We start from the raw sequence: 11,314 nt of genomic DNA on the forward strand, positions 1-11,314 counted from the left end.
GCAACTCTTTTTAGTGAGCTTTAGGGTGTCAGGAAATAACTGAGTAGTTTATATAATGATGGTTAACGATTCTCCCAAGCCAAATATTAAGGTGGACTGCTGGTTGACAATAAAGGCCAACCTGAAGTCACACTTCTTCCATAGATCCACAGGTCACAATGATCTTCTCTTTCTGAATTCCTAGAGAGGAATCAGATTAGAATCAAAATAATTAACACTTCATGTTCTTATATATTATTCTTATATTGGTCTTTAATTGTCCCGTGTATGTAAATCTAGGCCAACCTATTCTGAACTGCTTTGTATATTTCTTTTGCACATTTTCCACCACTCAGAGGTGAATGTAAAATGAAATTTAATAGTATGATATTTGCAGTGATCTGAGGATGGAAGGTATGTGCTGCCGGTCAAAGTAATGACAATCTCCTTTTCAATATCACTTTCATAATGGTTTTTTATTAATGTACTTCAGGAAACAGATTTGCAGTTTCTGAATGGGAGCTAAATATTTTTCCTGTCACTATGTACCTAAGAGCATTCCGAAACCATGGATAAAAAAAGCCATGAATGAGAGGGTTGCAAGTGGAGTTGAAGTACCCAAGCCACACTAAGAGATCAAGTACTATTAAGGGAGTGGAGTAGTTTAAATATGGGTCAATCAAAACAGCAAGAAAACAAGGCAACCAGCAAGCTAGAAACACCCCCATGATGATACCCAGGGTCTTAGCTGCTTTCCTGTCCTTTTTCTTAGATAGGTTTTTTTTCACTTCCTTCTTTATGTTTTCAGGCATATTACTGATGACTCGAGCATGTCGTTTGGAAACGATAAAGATTTTGCCATAAATACCAACCATGATGGAGCCGGGAGTCAAGAAACACGTAGTGAACAATATTGTCCCCCAAAATTTGTTGAAAGTAAGTGCACAGAAATTGAAGCAAGCAACAAGAATCTCATAGCTCTGCATACCAGAAACATTGGCCTCAGACAGAATTAAACCAAAAGAAAAAAGAGCTGGGGCGGACCAGCAAAATGCCAGCAGTCGCTTTATCATGGAGGTTGTCATTGTGGTTGTGTAGTGTAAAGGGTAACACACAGCATAAAATCGATCAATAGCAATGGAGCAGAGGTGGAAAATGGAGGTCAGGCTCAGCATCATGTCAAAACTTGCATGGAATTTACAAAAGCCATTCCCAAAATACCAGCAGCTCTCCACTGATCGCACCATACTGTATGGCATAATGACGAAACCCAGCAGAAAGTCCGTGGTTGCCATGGAAAGGATCAGAAAGTTTGTGGGAGAGTGGAGCTGTTTGAAATGTGATATAGAAATCATTATAACCAAGTTTCCAAAGATTGTGATAACCATGGCTCCAGTCATAACCAAATACATTACCACTCGGACATGAGAAGGGCGATTGGTGGGAGGACAGGATTTATTTCCAAATTTTGCACAACTGGATAAGTCTTTGGGAATATAAGTTAGATCCATAGTGCTTTATCACTTCAAATTCTTTTCCAGGAGGATGCTAATGGTTCTTCTCTTCTTAAAATGATTCCAGTAAATTTCAGTGCCTAAGAATATAATAAAGCTCAAAGTCATCTGTTAGTTTACTTCAATTGTAATTTATTTAAATACTTAAAATGGTATCAACTGTGTTTGCTTTCTGAGTTATTTTCTGCATTAGAAGAATAAAAAATTTCAACAGCTTATTCTTTTTGAGGTTATTCTATTCTGTTATCTTCCTGGGTTATTTGTCTATCCATTCATTTATTCAACATGGGTTTATCTATTGACTGCTCTATTCTTGGCAATGTATTAGATGACTTTCATGGGTGTTTGGTCAGTTTTCACTCTGAGCAGCCACTTTCCTAGAAACTCTTTTGAACTACAAGAAGCTAACATCTCTTTCACCATAAAAATACTTGATACACAAAAGCTAAGTGAAATCACTGTGTTTCTTTACGCATTCTTTCAATAACTAGAAATCTTCATTTGTAAAAAGCATATTGCTTTTAATAATAAAAGGTATATTGCTGTTGGAATATACAGTACCATGTTCCTATGGGCTAAACCATGGACCTGGGTCAAGGATTCATACCTTCTCTACTTTCTATGCCCTTCCTCTCCTCTCCTCTGTCCTCTTCTCTTCACTTTCCTTTTCTGTATTTCTTGAGTCCTACAGCTTATCTGAGATCCTAACTAGTGGAGCCATGTCATATGCTCTATCCTTAAATGACCCATAAGGATTACAAATCTCACAGTCACAGACCTAGCCACTCAAATTTCAGGTGATTCCTATTGGTCACAGTGGGTTGAATAAGACAGGATGAACAAATTATATAAATCCAAATTTCAATAAATTATTATACCTGCTTCGCTATCTACTTTGGGATATACAGCACCCTGAAAATCCACTCACCAGTAGGCTCTAAAGAAGCTTGACACTGTGCCTACAACGAAGTATTGTCTACTTAGTGAGCTACAGAAACACGGGCCGAGTCTTGAATGGATTAGACACAAGAGACACTCTGAATCTATATTGGATTCTCCCAAGCCATAAAGATTCAACTGCGGTGTACATTTAGCAGGTTTATCTATTCAGGCAGATTCAATTTGGTTCTCCTTTAGAACCTTAAGAAAGAGCACAAAAAGGTCCCTTCCCTGTCTCAAGATGTTAGAAGCTCCCCTCATCCCTTTTGATTCTATCATTCTCTCCTGACTGGGGAGGAAGAAAAGAAACCTTGTAGGGACAAAAGAACTCATATTATGTAAGCTAGAGAAGTTTCTTATTCCCAAGTTGCAGGAAACTTTCTCACTGGAAAGTCTTAGGAGGGCCTATTTTTGAGCTAACTGTTCCATGTGACTCCCCAGTCTGCTCTATGTTAAGGGTTTACATCACTGACTTCCAAAGAGGATGTATCCAAAGAGCCTTGGACTGGAAATTTTTCTCCTGGTTCAAGTTCTGCCAAAATTATAAACATATAAATAAAAGAAAGAAAGAAAGATACAACATTCCCAATAATATATTAAACTTTCAAAAGGACAACTGGGGTTACTAGAATTGGGAAGGCAGAGGGGAGGGAAGAATAGGTAAAGGGCCGTGAGTAGCAATGATATTGTATATTATTGAATATAGTAATTATTCTGAAGTGAGCAAAAAACAAAACAAAACAAAACAAAACACATTATGTGAATTGTAAGATTTCAGATATTTTAAGTTTTCTTCTGTACTGATTAATTTTAAATACTCTTTAAATTGATGAACTAGCTGGTTTGTTGTCGATATCTATATTTTAATGTTTAATCATGAGTTTTGTATTATTTTTGTCAATAGCAGTATGTCATGTCAACTCAGCCATAATTTTAAATCCTTTCATAATGTATTTATATGATTCATTTCTTTTCATTAATTTGTTTATAACGCAAAGACTATTTATTACTTATATTTTGCACCTCTTAGTGAATTTATGCTTTGGGTATATCCATTTGTTTTTTATTAGAAGTCACTTTTCAGTGTCAGAATATTATATAAGGGCCGGCCCGTGGCTCACTCGGTAGAGTGCGGTGCTGATAACACCAAGGCCCCGGGTTCGGATCCCATATATGGATGGCCGGTTCGCTCACTGGCTGAGTGTGGTGCTGACAACACCAAGTCAAGGGTTAAGATCCCCTTACCAGTCATCTTTTAAAAAAAAAAAAAGAAAGAAAAAAAAAGAATATTATATAATATCTGTTGATTTCATTAATAGACTATATTTTTGTTTCATTAAAAAAAGGAAAACAGGAGGCGTGCTGAACTAGATGGGCCTTACAGGCCCTTCCAGCTCTAAAAGTCTGTGAATCATAGGTAACTGAAAGGTTATTAGTTTTAAACCATCTTCTACAAACAAGTAGAAAACAGAAGAGCAGCGAAACAAGATGAAAGAGAGATATGGAAGAAAGTCGTGGTTCAATGCAGAGACTCATTGACTGGTACTTTGAGTCCTGAGACATGTCTGATCAATATTGAGGATGTATTTCTCTCCATTATGATCTTCCTCCACTCCTTACAGCCTCTCTTTTTTCCTTGGTTTTCACCAAGGAAAGGTTGTGAGCATCTAGCCTGAGTCCCATTTTAGCATGTAAGTGACAGCACTCAGTAAATAACTGTTGAATGCAGTATGCTTGTTAAAATATACCCAGACTCATATATTGTCTTTTCTTGCCTTTACCTCCTAAAACAAACTCTAAGCAACAGCTGCATCTTACTAGGCATGTTTTTTTGATACATTACAATGAGACACGGAACTTGTCTATCCTGGTCACTCCTGGATTCTCAGTATCTAGGTTAGTGCTTGTAGTAGACACTAGATATATATTTTTGAATGAATAAATATACAAATAAATAGCAAATTATGGTCATTAAAAAAAAATCTGCATTGTTTCAATAAAAGCAGTTGATTCCATGTGCTAAAACGCTGCTGCGAATGGATGAACTAGTTCTTGTAGCACACTTCATGAAAATATCTTCTGGGATTAAATTGTTTCTGATGCTACTATAACTCCTCCCACAGCAGCATTAAGACAGGAAGAGCTGAGAGAGTTGGTGTAGACTCTGAGTAATTGACTGATCTCTCAGGCTAGTGAGAAGAGAACCAAAGATGCTGAGTCTGGAAAGAAATACAAAGGTGCTAGTAGAAGACGACAAAGCTGCTGAATGTTTCAGCTAAATGTACTTGGGAGGTAGAGGTGGTGGTGGCATAAGACACCCCTCAGTGTCCCATGGACATATGAAGATGGGGTTAAACTGGCTTTTTTCAGTTTCTTATGCACTGCTTAGCACCTCATCTACCACTTAGGAGAGTTGGAGATTTTCTTCCAGCTGAAACTCACATACTTTCAAAAATAAAAGAAAATACTATTTTGGAGAGCACCGACTTACAATTAAACTTACACAGTATCTAAGTTGATGAACGTGTTTGCAGTTAAGGTATATGACTACCCAGGAGATTCTCTGCCATGCCCCAATCGCCTATATGATCTTAATGATCACAGGCATGACACCGAAACAACCTCAAACATGCACTGCGTACAGGCAGCTCCCCCGCTTTTTTAAAGATTGGGAATTCTATGAGGTGTTTCAACATGAGACCAAATCTTCCACTATGCACACTTACTGTTTATATAAGGGAAAATTCAGAACTGTACTATACTTTCAGAACTGGGGAAGACCTCAAATGAAATGTTTACAAATATTTATTATGAGGTGGTTTCCAACTTGTTTTCTATCTTACATTCCATGGTATGGCTTTGCAATCACGCAGACTTGTGTTTGATTACTGGTTTTATAACTTGTTAACCGTATTATTTTGGGCAAATGGCTCAATGTCCCTGAGCCTCAGTTTCTTTTTTCATAAAGTAGGGATACACCCAACTTCACATATTTGATTTAAAGATCAAAGATAAGGCTGGCCAGTTAACTCGGTTGGTGAGAGCACAGCCTTATAACACTAAGGTCGTGGGTTCGGATCCCTGTACCAGCCAGCTGCAAAAAACAAAAACAAACAGAAAAGATTGGAGATAATATATGAAAAACATGACAACTGTTAGTAAACATTCAAGGAAGCCCATGTTAACCAGCTGTAACAAACTAACAATGTTCTTCAGGAAAACTATATTCTGATTTCCAAATGACTGATTTGCAAACAAACTGGTTATTTTACAACTTGTTTATGTTTGGGAGTTGCCTGTGTAGATATTTGAGGTCATTAGCATTGTGCCTACTTTCCTCCCTGCTTTTCCTTGTAAGAATTATGGCACCTTCTTCAATTTCGCTTTTTTTTTTTTTTTTAAATCTTTCATGTGATCTATTATGTTGAAACACATAGTCTCTATGAAATTGCCATTTTTGCAAGTTAAAAATGTTCAAATATTAATAATTTCAAATAATTTCCCACTGGGATCTTTTCTTCTTTCCCCTCAAATTTCAGTTTCATGCACTGACTTATAATAAGGTTGGCATATCTCCAGACACATATATTTGCAAAGAGTCAAATTTGCAATGCCAGATTATATCAAGGAGCTAAAGCTTATTGAAGAGAATCTTTAGTAGGCTAGACACATTCATTTCAGGAGGAGCCAGAGGTGTCCTAACAGCAAATTCTAAGTTAGGAGTCTTAAGGTATGAATGCAATATAAACTATAGTAGAAAATGAAAACCTATGATCCATGGTTCTAACAGAGGTGGCAAATATTTGTACACGCTACCTGTAAGGCACCAAATAATACATGTCATTATTGCCATAAAACATGTTCCCCTCTTTTAGAATCTTGTATTTGGGTAAAGAAGTTAAAATTGTCATTACCACCTGTGTATGTATGTATAAATACATAAATTAATTCAAATTGTGATTTCTTTCCCTTTTTTATTTGTTGAAAAAAATCAGATAAGAACGATTAGCACAGAAAAATATAAGCAATTAATATTATAATTCTTTAATATACTGAATCAAACTAAATGTACTAAAAAGCAAATTTTAAAGTTTTTTCACTTCAACACAAATTTGTATTGTCACAAGTAATATGCTTCCTTTTTCTCCTTTAAATTCTGATTGCCCCATGCTTCCTGGAATTTAAGGCTGAAGTCTAAGGTATTTTAGCTGATTAGCTAACTGCTTACCACAAACACATGCAATTTCAACTAGCCTCTACAAACCATAGGCTCTTCTGAGTGCCTGCTTGGAGTGTTCCAGGTAGAAGGGAGAGTCTCTTATTGAAACCAGCACCAGTTATAGGACCTGGAAAGCATGCTAACAATGATTGCTCCATTGTTTCTCTCACCACAAGTCAGAAATTATTGCCAATATTTATATAATTCATTACAAAATTGATCTTAAAGTACAAACTCTCAAATATAAATTCTATTTTTAGAGTTCCAAAATCATTCTTGGTCTAAAAGCAAATTTCATCCAATGATCAGATTTGTGTAAATTTTCAGTTAAACTTGTTAAAATAGAGACAACAGGGTAATAGTACAATTTGACGAGTAATTTCATAATTTTGGACTAGTACAAGGCGAAAATCTTCAAAAGATAAACAGTCTACGTAATACAATAGAAAAGATAAAGGTTTGACATTTATGAAAGTTCATGATATTGGATTTTTTCTGGTTAATTCTCTAATATCTAATATAAACAACAATAAATATTTAAAAACTTTAATAGCAAAGACTACTTGGAAGCCATTTCAGGGTTGACAATAAGTAGACTACATTCAAATGTAACACTAAAAACTGAGATAAACAAAGAAAACACATTTTTTCCCATAAATCTACTTTATAACTGTATATAATAGTTTAAACATCATAACATTAAAACGTAAAAAATAGTATCTGGCATGTAAGTGACTTTATACCAAATAGCTCATAGTTCATAAGTAAGTCTTATAAAAGCACACGGCAGTTGGCAATGGACAGAGGTAATATTGTCTTTTTAAAGGCAGCTGGGAACAGGAAAAACATTTTAAGTGACAGTAAATACATGCACAGAACAGGCAGAGCAACTTCTATTTCAGAGGGCAGGAGCAGAAAGGTGAGTGAAAATGAAAACCAAAGCATCTTTGTTATAGTTAGCTACTAGTCATGGTATTGTTTGAAAACTAGCAGGAGAGCAATCTCTACCAAAACGAAGTATCAGAGAATGTGTTAGAGGTGGGGGGACCAGGAGGAATTGATCTAAATAAATCTTTTACGAAGACCACATTTACACAACTCTGTATCTCATAAATATGTATAATAAAAATAATAAAAAATAAATTTTTTAAAAAGGCCACATTCACATTTTTTGGTGGCTAAAAGGGAAAGGGCCTGGGAAAACACACCTTGGCTAGAAGATCAGAGCATGGTCTTGCATGCTGTAGGTGTATCTTAGCATCTGTCTGCATGGAAACCCTGGCTATAGGCTCTTCTCTCTTCGGCCTACAATATTCCAGCCACACTGAGCCACGGTGTTGCCCTGCAAATGCTCACTCTGAGCTTTGGCCAACTGTCCTTCCTCCATCCAACTGTTAGTCCCCTCATCTCTGCCCCCTTCAGAACTTAGCACAAATATCATTTCCTTCCAGAAGCCTTTTTGACTCTCCCAGTTGAAGTTAATCTCATAAAATTATAGGCTATTAGGGTGGCCAAAGATCTTAGAAATAGTGGTTCTACTTCCTCATTTCGTTGATGACTATGATATCAAATACCTTTGTTTCCTTCTTCTAGCGTACTGCCCTACCTTAACTGTAAATTGCTTAAGAACTGAGATAACATCCCATTAACCTGCTAACTTTGTGACACTTAGCACATGGCCATATACATGGCAGGTTAACTATGTACTACAAAGCAAATTTTAAAGATTTTTCATTTCAACACAAATTTGCATAATGTCATAAATAATATGCTTCCTTTTTCTTCTTTAAATTCTGATTGCTCCATGCTTCCTGGAATTTAAGACTGAAGTCTAAAGTATTTCAGCTGGTTAGGTAACTGCTAAACAAAACACATTTATTGAATTAAGCAAAAAGAAGTTAAATACAATACATCATGAAAACCTAGTTAATAGATGTCTTGTCTTGCGGTATTAGAGACGTCTGGTTTGGGAAAGATTAAAATATTAGGAAAACAGAAAATGCTGTTTCAAAAGTAGCTAGTGAATCCTCTTCCAAAACAAACTATTACAAATGAAACCCAGTTACCACCAAAATTCCGGGTGTCCTAAAGTTCCTAAATTACTTTACAAGCACATTTTCACTGCATCCTTCCAACTTCTTCATGTATAGTAAATAACTCAGATCTTGAGGTAGCCATTGCTACTAAATGCTAGAATCAGCATTATACTCCTGGCTTTTGTTCCAGTGAACCTTCTGCCACTCCGTACCATCTCCAGTAATGGGCAACAGTTCATTTCTGATCTATTTGGACAGCAAGAAAGTCTATGGCTCCAGATGCTTACAGTTCCTTCCATCTAGTCCCTGCTAATCAAAGTATGGTTTGTGGACAAGCCACATTGTCATTTCCTGGGAATGCTTTTGGAAATGAAAATCCTCAGACTCATCCCAAAATGTACATCTTAGCAAGATACCTGTGTTATTTGTACACCCATTGAATTTAAGGACTGTTCTCGACAATGGCGAGACTATATATTTAGTTTAGGCGCTGTTTGTATTTGAAATGAGGGAATAATTCTGAAGAGCAAAGAGAAACAGAATATCTTAAGTGAATGCTGCTTGCAAAGGAAAAATACCAAAAATGAAATATGTAGTATCTGGAAGTGATTTAAAGTAGAATATATCAAGGATTTTGTTACTAAGACATAATGCCAAAGAGGAAAGTGCATTTTAGTATTTTTGAAATACCTAAGCACCTTACATTTATTAAGTCATGCCTTGCATATCCTTATACTTTGCAAAAACATTTTTCATATGACAGTACATAGAAATTTACATACCTTGCCAAACAAATTTTGATGGAAAATTTAAGATCTTTGAAATATAATAATTATTTCTTAGGAAAAAAAAAAAACTACCTTCTCTATTACAATGAAGTTGTTACAATTTCTGATTCTCTTTAAAATTTAACTATCACTGTTCAATTATTTTGAAAGAAGAAATAAACCATGAAATAAATAAAAGGATAAAAAAAAGATAGTACATTTTCAATTCTTTTTGTTGACCCAGTACCTTCCTGTTCCTGAACAGTTAGTTGTGAATTAATGAGTTTCTTCTAGTGGTTTTGCAGGTATGATGTCAGGAAATCCTGCAAAGTTTCGTGTAGAGGATTAAGATATCTGATTCTTATAAGTTTATCTCTGCTCTCAAGAGAACTGTGGAGAACTCAGATCCAGAAGCTCTGAGAGGCACTAACTGCAGAGTCACAGTGGAACTGCCCTTTTAACTCTTTCTCAGGGGATTTTGAAATATTCTGTGTATTTTTCATGTCCCAGATAGTTTTGAGTTTGTTTTTTTTCCAAATGAAGGACAATAATTTCATATCTGAATTCATGGTCATTTGGGCTTCATTCGGGGAAGATAATGTACTGAAACTTACTAAAAATATTAATAATATAATATTAAAAATACATGGACATGTGTAGGCTAAATTAAATGTTGGCTAAATGTTGGCTAATAGCCAAGGGAAGAATAGTTGCCTAAATCATAAAAGGTTTCTGTTTACACTTCGATTCCCGAATGTAATGAGAAGATATTGGAGTGGGATGGAAATAGTTACTTTTGCTTCAGTGATTTGTACAAGTTTAACTAAAACCTTTAGTAAAATAAATTTTTTTAAAAAGCCAGTTACAGTGTCACAAATCTTGACAAAATTAGTTCAGTAAATAAAGAACACTGAATAAGAAGTCAAGAGAACTAGGTTCTGGTCCTACTTCAGTAACAATTAGTTGTGTAATCCAGGATAAATCATTAAATTACCCAGGCTCAGTTTTCTCATCTGTCTCACAAAATCCTGGGTGTGGAGGGTGGGAAATTACTTTACTAACCCTGGGAAATGAAAGCAGAATGAACCATGCAAAGCAGCCAGCACACAGGAGCCGGAGCCCTCTGTTGCCTTCACTAGCAATAGAGGCAGGACAACTAAGTTCTGAAATTAAAACGTGCAGTGAAAAAGAGCAGAAATAATCATCTGTTTCAATGAAAGGAGAATCACTGAGCAGAACATTACAGAGGAGCGATTTGAATGATGCCTTAAAATATTAATAGGATTCTAATAGAAAGAGAGAAGAAGCATTGTAAGAAACTTCAAGGCCCACAGAGGGTTGTAAAATTTTTATTTTGTCTGTCTGTAAGCACCAGCATAAATAAACACCACCATCACATATGTCATCACTCTGTAAAAAAAACAGTCAAAAACTTTCCAAGAAATGACAGCAGGCAACGTCCTGCTGGGATATTTGGTTTCATTTTCCAAAGCCACATATTAATGAATTGAGAAGTAAATTCAATAAATACTAATTAAAAATAATTCTATTTTATACTAAGGCTAAAATCTATTTTAAAAATCTTTCTTTTTTTTAGCAATAGGTCTTTTAAAATAAAGACAAAAAGTATTTTGTGTGTGTGTGTATGTTTGAATACTGAAACAACATAAACATCACCATTTCCAAAATTACCAAATAAACTCAATAGTATCCAGTATAACATGATTACACCTCGTGATTACACCTGGTTTAATTACTCCCTTCTTGGAAACTTCTTTTTCCATTTCTTGTTTTGTATTTGTAGTTTCTGTCACCACTTCAAAGATGCTCCATTAATTCCACTTCTACCCTATAGGCTAC

General features: G+C 35.5%; 1 protein-coding gene across 1 annotated transcript; it reads right to left on the reverse strand.

Annotated features, from left to right (window-relative positions):
• Positions 1-458: 458 nt before the first annotated feature.
• LOC134378626 (trace amine-associated receptor 3) lies at positions 459-1,490 on the reverse strand. The gene has a single exon (XM_063097922.1). It carries the CDS (start codon positions 1,488-1,490, stop codon positions 459-461), a length of 1,032 nt encoding a protein of 343 aa, XP_062953992.1.
• Between the last annotated feature and the right edge of the window lie 9,824 nt (positions 1,491-11,314).

This window comes from Cynocephalus volans, chromosome 5 (assembly GCF_027409185.1).
Source record: "Cynocephalus volans isolate mCynVol1 chromosome 5, mCynVol1.pri, whole genome shotgun sequence".
In the NCBI taxonomy this organism is placed as follows: domain Eukaryota; kingdom Metazoa; phylum Chordata; class Mammalia; order Dermoptera; family Cynocephalidae; genus Cynocephalus; species Cynocephalus volans.